At 37.2% G+C, this 24,356-nt stretch overlaps 1 protein-coding gene and 1 pseudogene across 1 annotated transcript; both read left to right on the forward strand.

Moving 5' to 3' along the window:
- The first annotated feature begins 6,721 nt into the window (after positions 1-6,721).
- On the forward strand, positions 6,722-7,422 carry LOC473186 (interferon omega-1-like; annotated as a pseudogene).
- Positions 7,423-19,243: 11,821 nt separating this feature from the next.
- Positions 19,244-20,280, forward strand: IFNA21 (interferon alpha 21). Its single transcript, XM_528555.7, has one exon. It carries the CDS (start codon positions 19,305-19,307, stop codon positions 19,872-19,874), a length of 570 nt encoding a protein of 189 aa, XP_528555.1. The 5' UTR covers positions 19,244-19,304; the 3' UTR covers positions 19,875-20,280.
- Positions 20,281-24,356: the final 4,076 nt, after the last annotated feature.

A 24,356-nucleotide genomic window follows, 5' to 3' on the forward strand; every position in this document is an offset into this window, starting at 1 on the left:
AGGTGGAATGCCTTAACTTTAGAAGGATGAGAGGGAATGGTGATAAAAGTTGATTTACAAAATAAATGTGCTTAGAAAAAGAATCAATAGACTTATGGAAAATGTGAATTAAAACTGAGCACTATAGCAAGAAAATAGAGGGCAATGCAGAGCTTACTGAGAGCTGGATTGATAGAATTAATCAGCAGTAGCCATATTGCGGTAAGTAGAAGAGTGAATCAAAAACGAAAAATCAAGATAACACATATAGAAAATTGTGAGATATCTGCCTTTGCAATGGAGGGAAGTAATAAGTTGGTACACCCAAAAATGTGGATTATCTTTTATCTGCATAGTGTTTCCTTTTTGAAAATACATGTCAATGAATAAATTTCATAAATGTGATGCACTGGTAAATCATATTAATACATTTAATATTTTATATATTTAACTCATAAAATATAAAATTATTTACAATAGTAATTGATCATTATTTTGATTAATACTCCGTTAAATGTCAGTAAAAACTGACACATTTCTTTCATAAAATAAAATCAGAAACTGGAAAAGAGAATCTCTTTCTCAATACTTTAGGAATGGGGAAGGGATTCCTTATTTAATAAATGGTGCTGGGAAAACTGGAAAACCATATGCAGAAAACTGACACTGGACCCCTTCCTTACACCTTATACAAAAATTAACTCAAGACTGATTAAACACTTAAATGTAAATCCCAAAACCATAAAAACCCTAGAGGAAAATGTAGGCAATAGCATTCAGGACATTGGCATGGGCAAAGATTTTATGATGAAATTGCCAAAAGCACCTGCAACCAAAGCTAAAATTGACAAAGGGCATCTAATTAAGGAGCTTCTGCACAGCAAAAGAAACTATCAATCATCAGGGCGAACAGGCAACTTACAGAATGGGAGAAAATTTTTGCAGTCTACCCAATTGACAGAGGTCTAATATCCAGAATTTACAAAGAACTTAAACAAATTTACAAAAAAAAAGAAAAGCCCCATCGAAAAGTGGGCAAAGGACATGAACAGACACTTCTCAAAAGCAGACATTTATGCGGCCAATAAACATGAAAAAAGCTCAACATCACCGATCATTAGAGAAATGCAAATCAAAACCGCAATGAGATACCATCTCATGCCACTCAGAATGGTGATTACTAAAAAGTCAGGAAACAACAGATGCTGGTGAAGCTGTGGAAAAACAGGAAAGCTTTTACGCTGTTGGTGGGAATGTAAATTAGTTCAACCATTGTGGAAGACAGTGTGGCGATTCATCAAGGATCTAGAACCAGAAATACCATTTGACCCAGCAATCCCATTCCTGAGTATATACCCAAAGGAATATAAATCATTCTATTATAAAAATACATGCAGGTGTATGTTTATTGCAACACTATTTACAATAGCAAAGACAGGAAACCAACCCAAATGCCCATCAGTGACAGACTGGATTAAAAAAAAATTTGTGCTTAAAACCTAGGTGACGAGTTGATAGGTGCAGCAAACCACTATGGCACACATATACCTAGGTAACAAATCTTCACAGTCTGCACATGTATTCCGGAACTTAAAGCAAAATCAAAAAAAAAGAAAGTAAGAGAGAGAAAGAGAAAGAAAGAAAGAGAAAGAAAGAAGGAAGGAAGGCAGGAAGGAAGGAAGGAAGGAAGGAAGGAAGGAAGGAAGGAAATGAAAGAAAGAAAGAAAGAGAGAAATAAAGAAGGAGAGAAAGAAAAAGAAAGGAAGGAGAGAGAGAGAAAGTTGGTCAAAATCAGCTGAAAATACAACATGAACCAAGGAAATTCAGATAGCAGGAGATAGTTGTGTATAATTGAGGAAAAAAGGAGATTAATAATTATTAAGGAAATCTCAGTACAAAATTTACACATCAGGTATAAATAACAATAAATTATTTTACATTGAAATTCCATTCTGCTTGCATATATTTTTTTAGGCAGCCTAAAACAACAGAATTCTGTCATGAATTCTAGAGAGGCTGAAAAATTGTCTCACCTCATTTCAAAGTCCTATTTATATTCAGTCAGGAATGGTGGCTTGTATAAATACCTGTCAGAGGAGCAGCATCTAGATTGAAGTGCAGAATACACGTGTCGATGGTTAACTGATTCTGGCACCTGGAACATTTGTTTCCTGGCTCTCAGAATCCCAGAGTACACTCCCATATGAAGTTAGTCTACTAAACTTAAGTAAAATATACATCTTTGCTGGTTCTGAGAGCTGACACACTTTCCCCTTTCCTCCCTGCTTTTCTGTGTCCCGTTTTTCACTCCCATATCACATTAGTTTCCTTCCTCTTCCTCTAGAAATGCGCACTGTGCTCTCTTCTTCACTCATCATTAGCCTGCACTGCCTCTTCATACAGCTGTTTTCAGTTCTCTTGTGGGTTTTACCCATCACTTTCCCCTTAAGAGTACAAAATCACAAATTAAAGCAGAAGGTCAGTGAAAGTTCTACGTTTTTCAGAAGCTTTTTTATAAAATACTTTTTCCTTTCTTATGATGAATATTTCTGTAAAAGAGGGAATGTCGCTGTTACAATGACATAACAGTAGCTTAGCAAAAAAGGAAATAAAAGGCAGATTCCATTTGACTTTGAGTCTATTACAACATTTACAGGGAAAGAGAGCCCCCAACTGGTCAAAGTGCACCAAGACAGCAGCCAAGTCTGTGGAGAGCAGGCTGTGAATGCAGAAGTAGGCCTGCTGGCAGGAGATTTATCTTCATAGCTAAAAAGAGGCTCTTCCCAAGAAAGAACTATCACAGTACTGGAATTAGCCCATTTCCTTAACTTTTGTATCTTAAGACAGAGAAAATACTCCCAGCTTCAGGCATGACATGTCGTCTTGGGGCAATGGACAGCTACGGGGAAAGAGAAAGGTTCAGGATATGTCCGTTTCCTCCAGCCTGCCCAGCCTCCCCGGGGCCTCCTAACTTATCCCTTCCTCTATGGATTGTGCTAGACTAGGAATCAGAACAGCTGGTCAATCTGGGTGTAGAACTTCAAGGGACTTTGACTTTTGGTCTATCAAGGTTGTGGTAGTTTTCATAGATGATATCCTGAAATACATTTTTCAAGTTGTTTGTTTTCTCCCTGTCTCTTTAAAGGATGCAAGTGATTCCTAGATTTGGCCTCTTTATACCATCCCCTATTTCTTGGAGCTTTTGTTCATTGCTCTTCATTCTTTTTTCTTTATTTTTGTCTGACTGTCTTATTTCAGAGAGCCAGTCTTCAAGTCCTGAGATTCTGTCCTCATCTTGGTCTATTCTGCTGTTAATACTTGTGATTGCATTGTGAAATTCTTGTAGGGTGTACATCTACTAGGTCCGTTAGGTTCTTTTTCATACTGGTTATTTTGTCTGTCAGCTCCTCTCTCCTTTGATTGTGATTCTTAGTTTCCTTGGTTTAGGTTTTACCGTTTTCCTGAATCTCAGTGAAATTCCTTTCTGTCCATATTCTGAATTATATTTCTGTCATTTTAGCTAACTCATTTTGGTTAAGAACCCTTGCTGGAGAACTAGTGTGATTATTTGGAGGACATAAGATGCTCTGTCCATTTGAGTTACCATAGTTCTTCCATTGGTTCTTTCTCATCTCTGCATATGGGAGTGTAGCTTGAGTCCAATCAATAAATTGACTTTGGTTCTGGCTGTGTTCACAGGGCTGCAGCTTTGTGTAGGGTCTTTATTTGTAGGTGACTTGTCTTTGGTTTAATGAAGGTATGTTAGTGAGATTTTTTAGTGTTGAAGCTTTGGGCATGACCTAGTAGGTGACTCTTAGGTGCAGTGGTCAGTTGTCAGGCTCTTGCTCAGTCATGTGGCTCCCGTACATTTCCTCATGGTTGCAGCCTGCTCCGTCTCAATGCTATGAAAGTGTGGGCTCCTCTCCCACTTGACTGCTGACTGTAGCTTTTGTCTTGGCACTACCAGGCTGCACACAACAGTTCTGGGGTGATCTCAGGGTTAATGTTTTCTCCTCACCTTGGAGGCATGGAAGGAAGAGACCTTAGTAGTAGTTTTAACTGAGGGTCTTTTGCTTGTCTCCTGGGGGCTCCACCCCAGAGATGCAGGTGAGCAATCATTCAGTGCTTTCAGCCTGGAATGGGGGTGTCTGTGCTGTGGGCCCAAGCGAGGGTTTCCCTGCCTGGTGATGTGAGGGGTGGGTGGTTGACCAATGGGAGACAGACTGGCCTCCTCTCTTGGGTTGACTGCAGCTTGTTGGAGGTATGGATAAGGCACTTGGGGTCTCTGCTCCTTCATAAGTTCCAAGGTAGCTGGGGTAGTACCACTGCAGAGGCAGTGGTAGACAGGCTTTCTGTTGCCCCTGGGGTCTCCACCTCCTAGAAATGTGAAGCCATGTTAATGGGAGTGTTTAGCCAGAGGGGTGGGGTGGCTGCACTGCTGGTGTAAGCTTGGGGCTTCACATTTTGGGAAACAGAAGGTGGCAATCTTACCAGGAGTAGAGACTGTTCTCCTCACCATATGGTAACTGCAGCGTGTTTTAAGTTCAGGTGACTGTGGCGTGCTGTAAGCTTGTAAACAAAGAGCTTCAGACTCTTTGTTTCTTCCCCAGACCCAAGGCAGCATGGATAAAACTGCTGCTGTGGCAGTGGCAGAGGTAGGATGGCTCTGGGAGCCTCTCCCCAGGGAAACTCCAGGCAACTACCAGTGGATGTGCTCAGCCATGGGTAGGGTGACTGTTGTGCAGTCATGGGCTGTGGGCCCTGCCTCCTGAAGAATAGGGATGGGGATTCTCAGGGAAGAGGGGCTGGACTCCTCTTCATACAGTGGCTATGATGTGCTGGAGGTGGGAGTGTAGTGACTAGGCCCTTTGTTCCTTCCCCAGCCAGAGGGCTGCTGGGGCTGTCCCACTGCAACAGTAGTGGTGGATGGGTTGTGGGTTGACTGTGGGATTTCTTCCTTGGAGAAATGCTGGACTGCCTGATTGAGGAGATGAGGCAGGGGAAGGGTGCCTGTGCTGGAGTCTCTGGTCAGGTGGCCCTGCACATTGTGGCGAGGTGACAACCAGGAACAGCATGGAGAACAGTCTGTCCACTCTTCTGTGAGTTAGTTGCTCTGTGCTAGGGATCTGGACCAGCCACTGTTCCCTGCAAACTCTCCAGAGTCTGGAGACAGCAAGGGCAAGAGCTGTGAGATAGCAAAATGGAAACCCACCCTTCTCACTGGGAACTCTGTTCTAGGGAGTTGCAGAGCTGCTATTGGCTCGATAGTCCCTGCTGGTGGCTGCAGTTCTAGGCCTGGAAGACCCACCCAGTGAGGTGATAGGGGATCAGGGACCAACATAACACGCAGTCTGACCACTTTTCCATAGGGCTGCTGCAATACGCTAGGGGTCCAATCCAGACCATAGCCACCTAGCATTTTTCAGTTCCTCAAGGTATCAACAGTGAAGGCTATGAAACAGTGAACATGGGGGCCTGCCCTTTCCTCTGGGAGCTCTGTTCCAGAGAGGTACAACCTGTTGCCTGCTGCAACATACCTGCGCGAGGTGGGTGGAGACCCCGGTGGGGATATGCCGCCCACTGAGGAGAAACAGCATCAGGGACTCAGGTGAAAAAACAGTCTGGCCACTTTTTGGTAGAGCAGCTGTGCTGTGCTGGGGGTCTGCTACCACCCCCAGCACAAAATAATGGCATTTGCAAGAATGGCTAAGGCTGCTAAACAGCAACAATGGCAACCTACCCTTCCCTTTGGGAGCGCCATCCCAGGGACATTTGAAACTGCTGTCTGCCAGAAAACAGTGGTGGAGGTGACTGGAGACCCCAGTGGAGAGATTTCACCCGGTGAAAAGAAACAGGATTTGGGATTGACGTGAATAAGCAGTCTGACTGCTTCTCTGTAGTGCTGCTGGGCTGTGCAGGGTGGCTGCTTCAGTCCCTAGCTGCCTTGGACTCCCTAGAACCCAGAGGCTCCAATAGCTAAGGCTGTGAAACAGTAAAGATGGCAGCCCACCCCCTGCCGCTGGGAGCACCATGTCAGGGAGTTGTGAGGGTACTACCAGTGGCTGGCTGGATTCCCAAGCCAGTGGGTCTAACCCTGAGACAGGCCATGGAAGGTGGGCCTGCCACTTGTCACTGCTCAATCCCATGGATGAAACCCCTTTCATTGGGGTATGTATAGCGGTCTAGCCTCCTGCTTGGCTGGAGTTATAGCTTCTTTTGTGGGGAAGCCTGGGTATCTAAGGCTCCAGGGTCCCCATGTATGCTGAGTGGCTACTCTGCTGAAACCCTACACAGCCCCGCATGTCAGACTGAAGGCCCTGGTAGAGTGAGTTCACTAGGAGATCTTGTGACCTGAGGGTTGCAAAGATTTGTGGAGAAGCGTGGGTCCCCAAGGCTGCTCACTTACTCACCACTTCCCTGGTTGGGGAGGCTCCCCTGGCTCTGTGTCACTCCTGGGTAGGCAGTCATCCTGCCTTGCTTTACTCTGTTCTCCACTGGTCAAGTTGTTTTCTTGAGTCCCAATGTGTGTACCTGGATGTTTCAATTGAAGGTGCTGTATGTACGTGCCCCTTCCATTTCTCTACTTGAGAGTGGCACACACTAGCAGCTTCTTGTTGGCCATCTTGGCCAACCCTGAAAGCTATTTTTTTCCAACTAAGAGCCATGCATAGCAGGAATGCCTTCAGAGAACCTGGAGTCCAAGGTTCATCCAGACCCCAGCTGAGCTAGGCCAGCAGCACCCTCATTTCCCAATGGCCCTCCTGCTTCCTCTACTCGTGGCCCTGCCGCTTTGCCACTGTGGCCCTGTTGGATCTCTGAGCTGGGACCCGCCTCAGAACCATGGCCTACTTAGCAGGAACACCTTGGCACTTCTGGGCCAAATGTTGAGAATCTCCACTTTCTTGTGTCTCAAGGACAGAAGAGACTTCAGGTTTCCCCTGGAGATGTGTATGACAGCCAGTTGCAGAAGGCCCAGGCCCTGTCTGTCCTCCATGAGATGCTTCAGCAGATCTTCAGCCTCTTCCACACAGAGCGTTCCTCTGCTGCCTGGAACATGACCCTCCTGGACCAACTCCACACTGGACTTCATCTGCAGCTGGAATGCCTGGAGTCTTGCTTAGGGCAGACAAAAAGAGAGGAAGAATCTGTGGGGGTGATTGGGGCCCTACACTGGCCTTGAGGACGTACTTTCAGGGAATGCGTGGGAATCCAGGGAATCTACCTGAAGGAGAAGAAATACAGTGACTGTGCTTGGGAGGTTGTCCGAGTGGAATCGTGAAATCCTTCTCTTCATCATCAACAAACTTGCAAGAAGGACTGAGAAGTAAGGATGAAGACCTGGGTTCATCCTGAAATTATTCTCATTGATTAATCTGCCATATCATACTTGCACATGCATCTTTGGTCATTTCAATAGGTTCTTATTTCTGCCGTTGTCACAGAATTTATTGAATTAAATTCAGCAAATACCTTGTTAACAATAGTAAGCAAGTATATGTTAAAAACCTTTGGCTCTGGTCTTCAGTTCCTAAGACATGACTGCCCTGATATGTTTTATATACTTACTTATTTCCATTCTTTTTGCAGCTGTTTCATTTATAATATTTAGATATTTTACATATAATAACATATTCATCTTTACATTGTGTTAAAATTTACAAATATATTCATCTTTCCATGTTATTAAATTTGCATTTGTTTTATTCATTAAATTCTCGTTTGTTTTATTAAGGAAAATGTCTGGAAATCTTTTTTCTAAAAACAAAATCCACACCCACATTTTTAACATAATTGAAGGAAGGACAATAAAATATATTTACTCATTTATTCCATTCACATTATATGTATAAGCTAAGTAAGTGGCAGATTGTAGAGTTCCCTTCAAGAAATACAATTGAATAAAGCACTCTCCATCTTACAGAGAAAGAGATGTAAAAACAGGACTAATGCTTACTTTATTGCAATTCTCTTAAAAGCTTGAAAAAGAAGTAAAGGAAAACAATGTTCTCACACCAGAAATTTTAGATACAAATGATGCCAGGCAGGGAAAACAATGTTAGATGTCCTTCTTAAGGTATTTGGGGTATATGTACAGTTAACCCTTGAACAGCATGGGATTGAACTTTTGAACTTCATGGGTCCACTTATACAGGTTTTTTTTTTTTCCAATACAGTTCACCTTCCATATCTGTATTTTCTGCATGTTAAACTAAACTGGATAGAAAATACAGCATTTGTGGGATGTGAAACTCACATATATGAAGGGGACTGCAGGACTTGAGTTTTCACAGATTTGGGTATCTGGAGGACAGGTGTGGAGTCTTAGAACCAAAATCCCACAGATACCAAAGGAAACAGTATTTCCAGAATCTTATTGGCAGCTGGGAATATGGGTCTAGAATGAACAACAAATGCCATGGGTAAAGGTATTAATTTGGGATTCTTTACTGCATGTCTGGTATTGAGGACATGAGAATGGATATTAGGGAATCTGTCACCTAACATAGTTATAAATTGAGGGAACGATGAGACAGGATCTAAACTTAGTCCTGCAGATCCTCAACAGTCATTGGTAGGGCAGAGAAGGAGAGCCTGTGAAGGGCAAAGAGCACTTAGGAGGAGTGGTCAGTGCAGCTGGAAGGAGAAATAGCAAAGAATGAGGGAGAGACAAGCGAGGGGTAGACAGTGGTGTTTTCAGGGAAGATGAAGGCTGACCTGTCCTAACGGACTCAAAAACAGATGCCATCAGTGACCTTAGGTGGATCTAGGTTTAGTAAAATGAATGGGACAGAAACTTGATGGGAGTGGGTTGAAGAAGAAATACAATAAGGGTATGTGGGTGTTCTATGCATAAAAAATTATGGTGGGAAACTTGTTTGTGGAGTAGGGAAATAAGATGATACTTGTAGAAGAATGTGGGTTAAGATCTTCATGCATATTTTGTTAGTGTTTTCTGAAAATCATTTTCAAAGAATAGATGAATTCGAACAAAATCTTTAAACATTTTTTGTTGATATATAGTTGAGAAATTAAAATTTATGGATTTAAGGTGTACAACATAGTGTTTTGCTTTAATTATGCCTTGTGTAATGATTCTGACAATCAAGTTAATTAACACATCCTTCACCTAACATAGTTATAATATTTTATTATGCAAGGTGAGAACATATAATATCTACTCCCTTAGCAAATTTCAAGTATACAATGCATTATTATTCCATGCTGTACTGAACATCTTTAATATTTCATTTATTTAACCTATTAATTGTATTTTTTATTTAAAATGTTGCTTATTTATTTGGCTGAAAGGTAATTTATCATTATTCTAATTAATACTACCTGGTAGTAAATTTCAATAGTAACCCATTTACTTGCTAGTTTACATTCTTTTTTCAATTAAGTTTTACAATTTTGATTTTATTTTACCTGTTATTTCATTTACTCTAGTTTCAATGTTGTTTATTTACATTATTGATTTATAATTTTAGAATTCCTAATCCTTGTCAAAACATTTCCTGCACATTGTAGCCATAATCTTTTGATGGATACTTATTCTTTATTTCATGTGTGTACCAAACACTAAACAGTTCCTTGTATATTTTTCCAAGCACTGTCTAGAACACAGAGCCACATGCCTCCTTAAGTCTTTTGATTTACACATATTCAGTTTCTGTTCTTGTAAAGATGTTTTTACATTTAATTATGTAATATATTAGAATTTTTTTAATATGCTATGAGAATCCAAATTAATTTTTGTTAAGAGTGACAAGCAATTATTTCACAACATTCTATTGCAATTTTATTTTCTTTGTTATTAACAATAGATGCAGCTCTACCATAAATCTCGTTAATTCTGATAATACAAATTTTTCTGTTTTGTTCTGTATTAATATGGTTGCTAAACTTACAAATTGCTACACTTATATTACTTCTGATATTTTAAAACTCATTTAATTCTTCTGGTTGAGCTACCTAAGTTCAAGAATCCCTTTATACATTTTAATATTATTGCTTGCATTATTTCCTGATTAAATTTAGAGTTGTTCTAAGATAGAGAGCACTGGCTTCATGAAATCATAAACATTTGTGAATCCTAAAATGGCTAATTACATGATATCACCAAGAATGTAAGATAACATAAAAATGAATGAGAGAAACTAGATTAGAGACTTGAGTGTAGGCTGGTATTTAGTGATATGCTTCTACCATGTAGTGTGTAGAGGGCAAAAATAGTAACTTTATAGGACAGAAGTCTGGCAAACACCATCTTAACCAAGTGATTAAGTTAACATCAGCAGTAATAAAACATATGTAATAAAAGATATCAATATCATGTACCTTGGATATTGTGTGATGAGACGATCAGATAAACTCTGTGGTTTCAATCCTTTAAACACACAACCTCAGCATAATCCTGAGTAAACATTAGACAAATCCAAATTGGTGAACAGTCTATGAAATAAGTGACCAATATTCTTCAAAAGTTTCAATGTCATGAAAGCCAAAGAAAGACTGAGCATGCGTTACAGATTGGAGGAGACTGAAGGTATGACAACAATCCAACAATTTGGATTGACAAAAATCAATCCAAATCAAGAATCAATTTGGACTGATTCTTGAAATAAGATAAAACATCAGTTTTTAAAAATCTGAGGAAATCTTAGTAAAATCTGAATGTTAGTTAGTAATATGGCCCCAATGTTCATTTCTTTGTTTTGATTCATTACAACATGGTCATGTATGTTGTTAACATGAGAAGAAGCTGGGTTAAGGGCATAAGCAAAATTTTATAGTATCTTTGCAATTGTTTGTAAACCTAAAATTGCTTGAAAGTAAAAAGTTAAAAATGAATAGATTTTCAAGATTCTAGACCTTACTGGTTTAAAATTTGTTTATGTATTTAGTTGATTTAAATCATTCATTAGATTCCTAATTTTTTTCAGAAGACAGAAAATTCTATCTATAATGTAACTGTCTAAAAGATTGTTCCTTAGCTATTAGGGTTCCTCCAGTCAGAATGTGCAATCAACCCAGCAGCAAACCCTAAAAAAGGCATCAACCAGCTGCCAAGTGAGGTGATTCAGTCTTCGGTCATCTCAGTCCTTCTCCTCTAATGCACTGGGCTCTCCTCTCTTCCCCAGATGTGCTTACATTTCCACACCTCTAATTCCTATAGTGAGCCCTTCTAGATGTGCCCTCCCTGAGCTCTGGGCCTTCATTTGGTTGGTTTAGTTCTGATTTTAGTGCATGCTTATATCCTGGTGATGACACAAAGGTGTGTGACAAACAGATAGAAATCTAAAGCCTTGTGGACATTTTCATAAATGGATAGAAATATGTAGGGTTTCAAAGAGTTGCCTATGGATATATTACTGGGGTGAACAAAGTGTTTCACAAATATATTCAAGTTTATGAAAATACAGTCTTAGAAAGACAAAACTAGGATATATATGTAAGTAACATGAGGCCCAATTTCATAATAAAACATGTCTGGCATGAGCAAATGAAGCTTCTCGGTGAAGAAGAGGAATAAGAAGAGAAGAGAAAGACCCTCTCATTATTTAGGTAGGGCTCTGCTGGAAAGAAAAATGTGGACCAGAATCTAGAAATCAGCTCTGGTTCTTATGACATATTACCAGAGCACATCTAAGAGCTGAGTACTCTAAATGGGATTTTCTGGGTTCCAAAAGTGGCTCTACAGTTCAATAGCTCCCTGTGCTTAGGTTTGTTCTCTTAAAAATGAGGAAAACAGTAGAATTTATCACTGCCTGCTGTAGCCACAGATGTCTCCAGTGACTTAACGGGACAGGGCACATAATAGGTGTTCAACATGTATGCAACATGGGGCTTATTCTTCACTGGGTAAAATGAGGATTGATTTGTAAGTACTAACAACAATGTCTGACTGATAGTAAATATATTCTATAATTTAGCTATTTAGTTCTTTTAATTAATGTTATTTTTGTTATTTAACTCTATTAAGATGGAGGAAGTATTGTTTCCAATTATCTATTTCCTTACTTCTTGTTAGATATATGACAAGCAAATTATTTATCTGCTTAATTTATTTATATACCAGGGGAGAATTTAGTGCAATTAACATTTAGGACTACCCAGAAAAAAAAATACTAGACTCTCAAAAATTTGCCTTCTTGTGTATAAACTCTTCTGAGTTAGCTTATATGACTCCCTTGACTCTGTGAAGACAGAATTCAGCAAATCTGAAAGCCAAAATCTGGACCAGGAATGCTTGCTTTTCTTTGAGCCCATGCCCACATCTTATCAACATCTACCATTTTAACCATTTTTAAGTGTACAGCTTAGCAGTATTAAGTAAATTCACATTTCCATGCAACTGATCATCAGTTTTTCGTCTTGGAAAACAAAAACCATACTCATTAAACAACAGCTCCTTATCTCCTCTCCCCTGGACCCCCACCCCTGACAACCATTTTACTTTCTGTTTCTATGAATTTATCTACTCTAGATAACTCATATGACTGAAATCATATTACATTTGTCTGTTTGTGCCTGGCTTCCATTAGGTCCTCACGTTGTAGTATATGTCAGAATTATGCTGAATACATTCCATTATCTGTATATACCACATTTTCCTGAATAATATGATAAGTCAGAATAATCATCCATGGTATAAGACTGAATAATATAGTCCATTATATGCTTAATGAAATATATATGAGGCTGAATGATATTCCATTATATGTATATATCACAGTTTGTTTATTCATCCATCAATGGACACTTGGGTTGCTTCCAACTTTTGGCTATTGTTATGAAGATGGATCTAAAAATGTATCTTTGAATCTCATTTTTAAAAAGTATTCTAGGCCAGGCGCGGTGGCTCATGCCTGTAATCCCAGCACTTTGGGAGGCCGATGTGGGCAGATCACGAGGTCAGGAGATGAAGATCATCCTGGCTAAAATGGTGAAACCCCATCGCTACTAAAAAAACAAAAAAGCTAGCCAGGCATGGTGGCGGACGCCTGTAGTCCCAGCTACTTGGGAGGCTGAGACAGGAGAATGGCGTGAACCTGGGAGGCAGAGCTTGCAGTGAGCCGAGATTGCGCCACTGCACTCCAGCCTGGGCGACAGAGTGACACTCCATCATAAAAACAAAACAAAACAAAAAGGATTCTAAATATATATCCATAAGTGGAATTCCTAGATTATATGGTAATTCTGTTTTTAATTTTTTGAGATACCTGTTTTCCATTGTGGCTGCGCTGCACCATTTTACATTTCCACCAACAGTGCACAAGGGTTCCAATTTCTCCACATCTTCACCAACACTTGTTATTTTATTTATTTTGATGGTAGCCACCTTGATAGATGTGAATTCAAATCTCATTGTGACTTTGATTTGCATTTCCCTAATAGTGATGTTGAGGATCTTTTCCTATGTTCCTTAGTTCATTCAGGCTGCTATAATGAAATATCATCAATTAGGTAGTTTATAAATAACATAAATTTATTTCTCACAGTTCTGGAGGGTGGAAAGCCCAAGAATCAAGGTACCAGCAGATTTGGTGTGTGATTGGGGCCTGTGTCCTATTTCACAATGAGCGACAATGAAATTAATCACATCCCAAAAAGGTGCATATCCTAACACCATCGCCCTAAGAGTTAGGGTTTCAACATATGAATTTTGGCAGGGCACAAACATTCAGGCCAGAGAAATATGCTTGTTGGCCATTTGTATATCTTTTTTGAATAAATATCTATTCATATTCCTTACTCAAGTTATATTTTTTTGTTGAGATATGGGAGTTCCTTCTATATTCTGAATAGGCTATTACTTTTATCAAATACATGATTTGCAAATATTTTCTGCCATTCTGAGGTTTGAGTTTTGACTCTTGATTTTGTCCTTGAATGCACAGTGATTTTTAATCTTTGTATACTCCAATTTATCTATTTTTACTTTAGTTACCTGTGTTTTGGTGTGATATCCAAGATTTCATTGCCAAACCCATTGTCTGAGCCTTCCCTGAAGATTTTCTTCTAAAGTTTTTACAGTTTCAGGTCTTATGTTTAAATCTTTGATCTATTTTGAGTTAATTTTAGCATATAGTGTACAGTAAGGATGCAACTTCATTCCTTTGCATGTGTATATACAGTTTTCACAACCTGATTTTTGAAGAGTTGATCTTTAACCATTGTGTAGCCTTGGCACTTTTGTCAAAGTTCATTTGACCATATACATGAGACTTTACTTCTGGGCTTTCTATTCTCTCCCATTGGCCTATGTCCATCTTTATATCAGTATCATTCCATTTCTATTACTGTAGGCTTGTAATGTGTTTCAAAATCAGGTAGGGTGAGGCCTCTAGCTTTGCTTGTCTTTCTGAAGATTGATTCTGGTCCTTCAAGATTCCATAAGAATTTTAGGACAGATTTTTCTACTTCTGCCAAAAATGCCTTAGTGATTTTGATAGGGCTTGCATTGTATCTGTGTATTGCTTTGGATAGTTTGAACACTATAATGATGATGGGCTTCCCAACCATGAACAGAAATGTCTTCTCATTTCTCTTCCTTAATTTCTTTCAGCAGTGTTTGCTAGTTTTCAATATATAAATCTTTTTCCACTTTCTTTAAGTTTATTCCTGAGTACTTTATTGTTTTGATGCTATTGCAAATGGAGTTATTTTTTAAGTTTCCTTTTCAGATTTGTCCATTGTTAGCATATAAAATGCTACTCATTTTTGCGTCTTAATTTTGTATTCTACAACTTTGCTGAATTCATTTATTAGTTCTAACAGTTTGTATGTGAGTGCATGTCTGTGTGTGAACTTTAGGTTTTCTACATACACGATCAGGCTATCTGCAAAAAGATAATTTTACTTCTTCCTTTCCAATATGAATGCTTTTTATTTCTTTTTCTTGTTAATTGCTATGGCTAGATCTACAAATGTTATGTTGTATAAAAGTGGTAACAATGGCATCCCTACTTGTTCCTGATCTTAGAGGAAAAGCCTTCAGTTTCTCACCATTGAATATAATGTTAATTGTCGGCTTTTCGTACATGGCCTTTATTATGTGGAGGTAACTTCCTTTTATTCCAAGTTTGTTAAATGTTTTTATCATGAACAGATATGGCATTTTGTCTATTTCTTTTTCCATATCTGTAGAGATTATTATGTATATTTTTCATTCATTTTGTTAACGTGATGTATTGCATTGATTAATTTTCGTATGTTGAAACATTCTTCCATCCAAGTAATAAATCCCCTTTGGTCGTGATCTATAATCCTTTTATTGTGCTGTTGAATTTGGTTTACAAGTATTTTAGTGAGGATTTTTGTATCAATATTTATCATGGATATGGATCTGTTAGTTTTCTTTTCTTGTAGTGTCCTTGTCTGGCTTTGTTATCAGGAAAATGCTAGTCTCATAAAATGAGTTTGAAACTATTCCTTCCTTTTCAATTTTTTGGAGGATTTTGAGAAAGATTGGTGTTAATTCCCTAAATGTTTGATAGAATTATCCACTGAAGCCATCTGATTATGGTTTTTTATTGTTGTTGTTATTGGGAAGTTTGATGACTGATTCAATCTCCTTACTAGTTATAGGTCTAGTCAGATTTTTTGTTTATTCATGATTTGGTCTTGGTAAGTTGTTTGTTTCTAGGAATTTATATATTTCTTCTAGGTTAATCAATTTGTTGGAGTATAATTGTTCGTAGTACTCTGTTATAATCCATTTTACTTCTTTTTTTTTTTTTTTTTTTTTTTTTTTTTTTTTTTTTTTTTTTTGAGATGAAGTCTTGCTCTGTCGCCCAGGTTGGAGTGCAGTGGCGCGATCTTGGCTCACTGCAAGCTCCGCCTCCCGGGTTCAGACCTTTCTCCTGCCACAGCCTCCTGACTAGCCTCGACTACAGGCGCCCGCCACCACGCCCGGCTAATTTCTTTTTGTATTTTTAGTAGAGATGGGGTTTCACTGTGTTAGCCAGGATGGTCTCGATCTCCTGACATCGTGATCTGCCCGCCTCGGCCTCTCAAAGTGCTGGGATTACAGGCGTGAGCCAGCGCGCCCGGCTGATCCTTTTTAGGTCTATGCCATCAGCTGTTATGTGTCCTCTCTTATTTCTTATTTTTATTTGATTTTTCTCTACTTATTTCTTAATATAGTTAAGGGTTTGTCAATTTTGTTGATCCTTTCAAAAGACTAATGCTTAGTTGCATTGATTTTTAATTGCTTTTCTATTCTGTATTTTATTAATTTCTGCTTTAGTCTTTCTTACTTTCTTCCTCTTCCTAGCTATGTGTTTATTTCTTCTTTTTCTAGTTCCTTAATTTGTAGTTAGTTCATTGGTTTGAGGTCTTTCTTCTTTTTTAATATAAGCTTTTACAGCTTTCAATTTCCCCTTTAGCTCTGTTTGCACTGCATCACGTATGTTTTGGTATGTTGTGTTTTCATTTTCATCTGTCTCAAGGTATTTTCTAAGTTCCCCTCTTGTCACGTTTATTATTATTATTATTGTACTTTAAGTTCTAGGGTACAAGTGCACAACGGGCAAATTTGTTACATAGGTATACATGTGGCATGTTGGTTTGCTGCACCCATTAATGTGTCATTTACATTAGGTATTTCTCCTCTTCCATGTTTATCACATTTAGACATATGTTTGTTTTCTTTTTGTTCCCATAAATTAAGATGAAAAATCAGACCACTTCTACCTTCTAGGAAAAGTGAAGTGAGAAATATGAATGTATTTGTTGTTGTGAATGCCACATAGAACAATTGTATAGTCCATTTAAACATTATATTTATACTCTTTCATTGACACTAACCTGAATATGAAAATGAAACAAATCAAAGTATAGAAAAACAAATTTTCACAGTAAAATACTACATGAAAATTAATATGCAAAAATTCCCAATATGATCTCAAGTGAACAAAGAAAAATTACTCTCTCCCCCAGTGTTTCAAAGACTAAGAATAATAACTTGGGCAAAATTGCCCTTTATTCTCAGGGTCTGATACAAAGGATGAGCCCAAAATTCAATACAAATTTGTTGACTGGATCAACTACTAAATTGATGTAGAAAATATACATTTCTGAAATGAAACCTCCTCTATTATGGAAACCCCTGTGCACATTTCACAATGTAGAATATTTTAAGTGTTCAATTATATAAAGAATGTAAGTGAATCATTTAAAATAATGAATAATAAAATGTGTTTGGTTATTTTCTAAAATTGATCCATTTCATAATCTCTACCTTTATATAAACAGGCTGATTTTCTACCAGTGTCATCTAAAGATTATCACGTGATTTGAAGCTGAAATTTATATATGATGGAAAAATGATGTCACAAGTATTTACAGTTCACATACACATTCTCGGGATTTGATCCAGGGAAGGAAAGCTGTAGGATTATTTGGAGGACAGAGGCTATTATTCCCTACTTTTGGGAATAGTAAATTGTCTGATTCCTATAAACCGTGTGAATTGGAGAGTTTGAAATCAGATATGTGACTCTGTATTTGACACCAGGCTAGTTATTTTCTATTATAACAAAGTAGAGGACAGATTAGAGATAAGGTCATAAATAGTTAATATAGTGCCAGGCAAAGGATAATATTATGCTGCTCTTGCAACTTGAATCCCCAGAATCCCAGTGGTTTTAGCAGTAAACTTAATGGGCATTATTGATTCTGAGTAAAAGCTGAATGGAAATTTTTGTCATTGTCTATTACGATCCCAGCAAATATGGCCATGATGAAGAAAAATAGCCTCATTCTTGAACACTTTCCAGTAGAAGAAAAAATGAGAAACTAGAAAAACTCCACTTACTAAATAGCTGATTTGCTAAAACAGACCTCATTCCATTTAAGGACTCAGTATCTATAGGGCCGAGGCAAACCAACTTCTCATGCAAAAAAAAAAAAAGTAGACCCAGAGTTCAGGACCACTCTGAAAGTTAATTCTTTACATGATAATATTCAATATTTATAAATTTATGAATTTAGAACAAAGATGGTCTCTTTTTTGATAAGAATTGACTTGGATAGGAACTTCTGAAAACCTTTAGGGAATATGAACTTCAATGAAAAATGCCAAAAATGATTTAATTGATAATATTTTCTAAGTCGCATATATTTATTAGAATGATACTTCTTCTAAGAGTACAAAAATTAGTTCTCATAGTATAAACAAATCTCACATATTACAATAGTTTGTGATTCTCCAACAACTCTATCCAACAAAATTTCATTGCTTAATATACATCTTTCTCATTGGATTTTCTTGTGTATGATATGAGAAGCACTGTATTGAGTTCATGAAGATAAACAAAATATTAGCAAGATGAGTGTTACAAACCTGTGGCAAATAGATGACTGTGATTGGAGGACTTTTTGTCCATTTTTTGCTGGATCTTAAAGTCTTATCACAGTATGTGGCTTTAACCTGCATATCTTTGGGCTGCCATTGACTATCTTATGGTTATTGCTTATGTTTGATCCTCAGTTCTTCAGGATGTTTTGTAGACTTTGAGAATTCAATGCAAATAGCTTATATTATGTGATTTATTTCTACTAAAGTTATTCAACACATCAATATTTATGTCAAGTGCTGAAAAGAAAAATGTGTTGGCAATATCTGGATGAATGCTGGAGCTAGTGAAGTTTACAAATTATTTTGTCATATAAAGCAAAATTCAAAGCTTCATATACTATGAGAAAAATTTTTAAAAATTATTGATTCATATTTTTAGCAGTTTTGAATGATTATGTAATTATATTCATATCATTAATGTGTACTTATATAGATTTTTATTTTGCATATGTAATTTGATAAAACAAAATTTACATGAACAAATTACATTAAAAGTTATTCCACAAATATACTTATCAAATTAAGTTAAATGTCAATAGCTTTTAAACTTAGATTTTAGTTTAACATTTCTGTCATTCTTTACTTTGAATAAAAAGAGCAAACTTTATAGTTTTTATCTGTGAAGTAGAGATATACATATTATACATAAATAGATAAGCCAAATCTGTGTTACTAAAATTTCATGAAGATTTCAATTAGAAAAAAATACCATAAAATGTTTTGAGTGCAGGGGAAAAATAGGCAATGATGAAAAAAAATGAAAAACATCTGTAAACACATGTAGAGTGTGCATAAAGAAAGCAAAAACAGAGATAGAAAGTAAAACTAGGGCATTTAGAAAATGGAAATTAGTATGTTCACTATTTAAGACCTACGCACAGAGCAAAGTCTTCAGAAAACTTAGAGGCCAAGGTTCAAGGTTACCCATCTCAAGTAGCCTAGCAATATTTGCAACATCCCAATGGCCCTGTCCTTTTCTTTACTGATGGCCGTGCTGGTGCTCAGCTACAAATCCATCTGTTCTCTGGGCTGTGATCTGCCTCAGACCCACAGCCTGGGTAATAGGAGGGCCTTGATACTCCTGGCACAAATGGGAAGAATCTCTCCTTTCTCCTGCCTGAAGGACAGACATGACTTTGGATTCCCCCAGGAGGAGTTTGATGGCAACCAGTTCCAGAAGGCTCAAGCCATCTCTGTCCTCCATGAGATGATCCAGCAGACCTTCAATCTCTTCAGCACAAAGGACTCATCTGCTACTTGGGAACAGAGCCTCCTAGAAAAATTTTCCACTGAACTTAACCAGCAGCTGAATGACCTGGAAGCCTGCGTGATACAGGAGGTTGGGGTGGAAGAGACTCCCCTGATGAATGTGGACTCCATCCTGGCTGTGAAGAAATACTTCCAAAGAATCACTCTTTATCTGACAGAGAAGAAATACAGCCCTTGTGCCTGGGAGGTTGTCAGAGCAGAAATCATGAGATCCTTCTCTTTATCAAAAATTTTTCAAGAAAGATTAAGGAGGAAGGAATGAAACCTGTTTCAACATGGAAATGATCTGTATTGACTAATACACCAGTCCACACTTCTATGACTTCTGCCATTTCAAAGACTCATTTCTCCTATAACCACTGCATGAGTTGAATCAAAATTTTCAGATCTTTTCAGGAGTGTAAGGAAACATCATGTTTACCTGTGCAGGCACTAGTCCTTTACAGATGACCATGCTGATAGATCTAATTATCTATCTATTGAAATATTTATTTATTTATTAGATTTAAATTATTTTTGTCCATGTAATATTATGTGTACTTTTACATTGTGTTATATCAAAATATGTTATTTATATTTAGTCAATATATTATTTTGTTTTTATTAATTTTTACTATTAAAACTTCTTATATTATTTGTTTATTCTTTAATAAAGAAATACCAAGCCCAAATGTGCAATCTCATTAAAGAATTGATGGTACAATTCATTTACCCATCATCATTATATCCAAATTGTAAGTAAAAATTGACTTTCTCTAAGCGAGGTTTTATATTGCCCTTAGGATATCTAGGTGAACATAACAAATATCGTTTTCGCTTTCTTGTATCTTTTATTTTTGTAAGGAAAACAATAACTATACTTTCTAATACCTGTTACATTAAATGCTATAGTGAGAAGAAATAAAAACAAATGAAATTCAGTAAAACTGAAGCAAGGTATATCAAAATTTTTTTTAAAAAAAGTAGTAGATATCCTCTATAGTAGACAAGTAGACATCTAAGTGCAAGTGTCCATTGGTAACCTGATATTTTTGTCTGTAATTTACAAGCAATACCATGAAGTGAAAGCTTGGGAACAGAATATGTCACATGGGTTGAATAGAATGAGAAAAACACTTAAAATTTATTCCTGCAAACTTCAACTTTAAAGGGAGAGAAGAGCCAGGAAAGAGTTTGAATGGCCATGCATTGGGACAAGAAAAAATGTTGTTAAAAGCATATTTAAAAGACTGAAACTGCTTAGAAGAATCAATGCATTCATGCAAAATGTGGATTGAAAGTGTACACTACATCTGGAAAATAGATGGCATTGCTGCTGATAGAGATAGTTGGGTGGAATTAATCATAGTGGAGTAAGCTGGAAGAGTGAATCGGAGAAGAGAAATCAGTGACAATACATATAGAAAATGATTTTGAAAAGTTTGCTTTCAGAATTGGAGGACAGAAATAGAGTGGGACTTTGAAAAGAATGTGGATTTTTTTTCTCTGAATAATTTTTACTTCAAAAAATATATTTGTCTCTGGATAGATTTTGTGAATTTGATGGACTGCCAAACCACTTTAATATGTTTAATATTTTGATTTGAAATTATGACATTTTAATTAATTATAATAATCATTGTTTTTCTTCATTATTTTGATTAATACTATGTTAAATGTCATTAAACTGCTCTGTGGATTGAAACCATTCACTACAGTGGGAACACAGATCAATGCTGACCTTATGAGAACTGGACAAGTGGAAGTAATAAGCAGAAACCATACTGAGGTAGGTGGAAGGATAAGAGAAAACAAGAACTTCCATTTTCTTTTTTCATCTAGAGAGTCACTTTGTTTCTTTTACTTTTATTATATTGAGACTTACATTTCTTCTTTTGCCTCAACTTATGCAAATGTAATAACGGCTTATTAAAAAAGTTTAATGGAGAAAGAAAAATGATGACTTGAAAATTATGGGAAATAATAATACAGATTCTTTGCATTACCAGATTCTTTGCATTTTTATTTCCCTGTTGAGGTACTAAACTCAAGATGAAATAGGGAGTAATTCAGAAGCAATAAGACAACCCTGGCAAAGAAAAATACTAATTTAATTATGTAGATAGATAGATAGATAGATAGATAGACATAGAAATATATATATATAGAGAGAGAGATAGATATATATAGAAAGACAATGAGACCAGTAAGGAAGAGTAATTTTATCTAGCACCATATTCTGGACTTTATTGCCCCACATTTTTATTGTGAGGTGGAGAATGGTAAACCAAGAAGCTCAGTAGAAATGCACCAATGGAAAAATGTAGGGACATTCAGTAGTTACTTCAATATGACCTCCTTATAAGAAAAAGTAATCATTGAATCCTCTGGCTAGCTAAGAAATTTGGAGCGTAATAAATGTTCAACAGTTTAATGCATTGAACTCAAATTAGAAATCAACAATTGGCAAATAAATTTATTTTGCTATCTAAGATAAAAATTTAAAAAGGATAATTTACCCACCCCCTGACCACATGCACACATATTGAGCATACATTTTTGCTTTTGTCATCTGGAGGCTATGAAGACACTTGACACCTAAGTATCTGATCAAAGGAAGATGAGGTTACTGCTGCCAACCTAGGTCATTCACAGAAGTACTCTGGAGATATTTGATTGTTTAGGGAACAAAAGCAATCACCCTATAGTAAAGGTATACTAAAAGTTTCAAGTTGTGATGAGCTAACTTGTACTATCACATTAGTATGTTGGCAAGAGTTAGATTGGAAGAGGTGTGTCTGTGAGCACTCAGATCCAGAGGGTCAGATTAAAGTTGTGCTCTCTGAGAGGTGAGATTGTGCTGGGGAAAGGATAACAATGTTGTGGGTCTTGGAATTAAAATTGGCACACCCATGTGCAATTAAAACATATAAGCTAGCCAGTGATTTTGACAACAATACTGAGTGAAAAACTCTTGCAACAATCCTGCACATGAGGCCTTGGTGAGGCACAGCCACATGGACATGGCCACACTTGAAAGTCTTCCTGGTTTTTTTGTTTATTTGCTTGTTTTCGTTTTTGAGACAGTGTCTCGTTCTGTTGCCCAGGCTGGAGTGCTGTGGCACAATCTCAGCTCACTGCAACCCCTGGCTCACAGGCTCAAGCAATTCTCATGCCTCAGTCTTCCAAGTAGCTGGGACTACAGGTGTGCACTACCATGCTCAGACAATTTTTGTCTTTTTATGTTTTATTAGAGATGATGTTTCACCATGTTGGCCAGGCTAGTTTTGAACTTCTGATGTCAAGTGATCTGCTCGCCTCAGCCTCCTAAAGTGCTAGGATTACAGGCATGAGCCACTATGCCTGGCTGAAAGTGTTCCTTTTTAAGAGAAAATCTGAGAACATTATTTGTTAACAACTGTCTTTTTTTTTATGTTTTTAGCTACACCTATTGGAATGTGATAGTTGTTAATAATTGTATCCTACTGGAATGTGATACTTGTTAATAATTGTATCTTGAGTCATTACTATGAGACCTGTGATAATGATAAAAGAGTGAACAAGATATAGGCCTTTCTCCTAAGAAGGTTACTTGTCAAAGGGGTCTAATAAATCCTGTCTCATATGTATAGATTGTGAAGATTTTCTTCCACTCTGTGGGTTGTCTATTTACTCTGCTGATGGTTTCTTTTGCTGTGCAGAAACTTTTTAGTTTAATTAAGTCCCACCTATTTATCATTGTTTTTGTTGCATTTGCTATTGGGTTCTTGGTCAAGAAGTCTTTGCCTAAGCCAATGTCTAGAAGGGTTTTTCTGGTGTTATCTTCTAGAATTTTTATGGTTTCAGGTCTTAGTCTTTGATCTAGAATTATATCTAGAAGCCAATGTCTAGAAGGATTTTTCCGGTGTTCTATTCTATTCTATTCTATTCAGGTGTTATATTCTAGAATTTTTATGGATTCAGGTTTTACATTTAAGTCTTTGATCCATTTTGAGTTGATTTTTGTATAAGGTGAGAGATGAGGATCCAGTTGCATTCTTCTACATGTAGCTTGCCAATTATCTCATCACCATTTGTTGAATAGGGTGTCCTTTCCCCACTTTATGTTTTTGTTTGCTTCATCAAAGTTCAGTTGGCTGTAAGCATTTGGGTTTATTTCTGGGTTGTCTATTCTGTTCCATTGGTCTATTTGCCTATTTTTATACCAGTACGTGCTGTTTTGGTGACTATGGCCTTATAGTATAGTTTGAAGTCAGGTCATGTGATGCCTCCAGATTTGTTCTTTTCATTTAGTCTTGCTTTGGCTATGCAGGCTCAAATTCCATAAGAATTTTAGGATTGTCTAGAGATCTGTAAAGAATGATGGTTGTATTGGGATGGGAATTGCATTGCATTTGTACATTGCTTTTGGCAGTATGGTCATTTTCAAAATATTGGTTCTACCCAACCATGAGCATGAGATGTGTTTCTATTTGTTTGTGTCATCTACGATTTCCTTCAGCAGTGTTTTGTAGTTTTCCTTCTAGAGGTCTTTCACCTCCTTGGTTAGGTATATTCCTAAGTATTTAATTTTTTTACAGCTATTGTAAAAGGGGTTGAGTTCTTGATTTGATTCTCAGCTTGGTCACTGTTGGTGTAGAGCAGAGCTACTGATTTGTGTACATTAATTTTGTATCCTGCAACTTTGCTGAATTCATTTATTAGTTCTAAAAGCTTTTTGGAGACCTCTTTATGGTTTTCTAGGTATAGAAGCATATCATCGGCA

The sequence above is a fragment of the Pan troglodytes genome, chromosome 11, assembly GCF_028858775.2.
Source record: "Pan troglodytes isolate AG18354 chromosome 11, NHGRI_mPanTro3-v2.0_pri, whole genome shotgun sequence".
Taxonomy (NCBI): Eukaryota; Metazoa; Chordata; class Mammalia; order Primates; family Hominidae; genus Pan; species Pan troglodytes.

Coding starts and splice junctions, on each gene's coding strand:
- IFNA21 (XM_528555.7), top strand. CDS start 19,305: ATGGCCCTGTCCTTTTCTTTACTGATGGCCGTGCTGGTGCTCAGCTAC.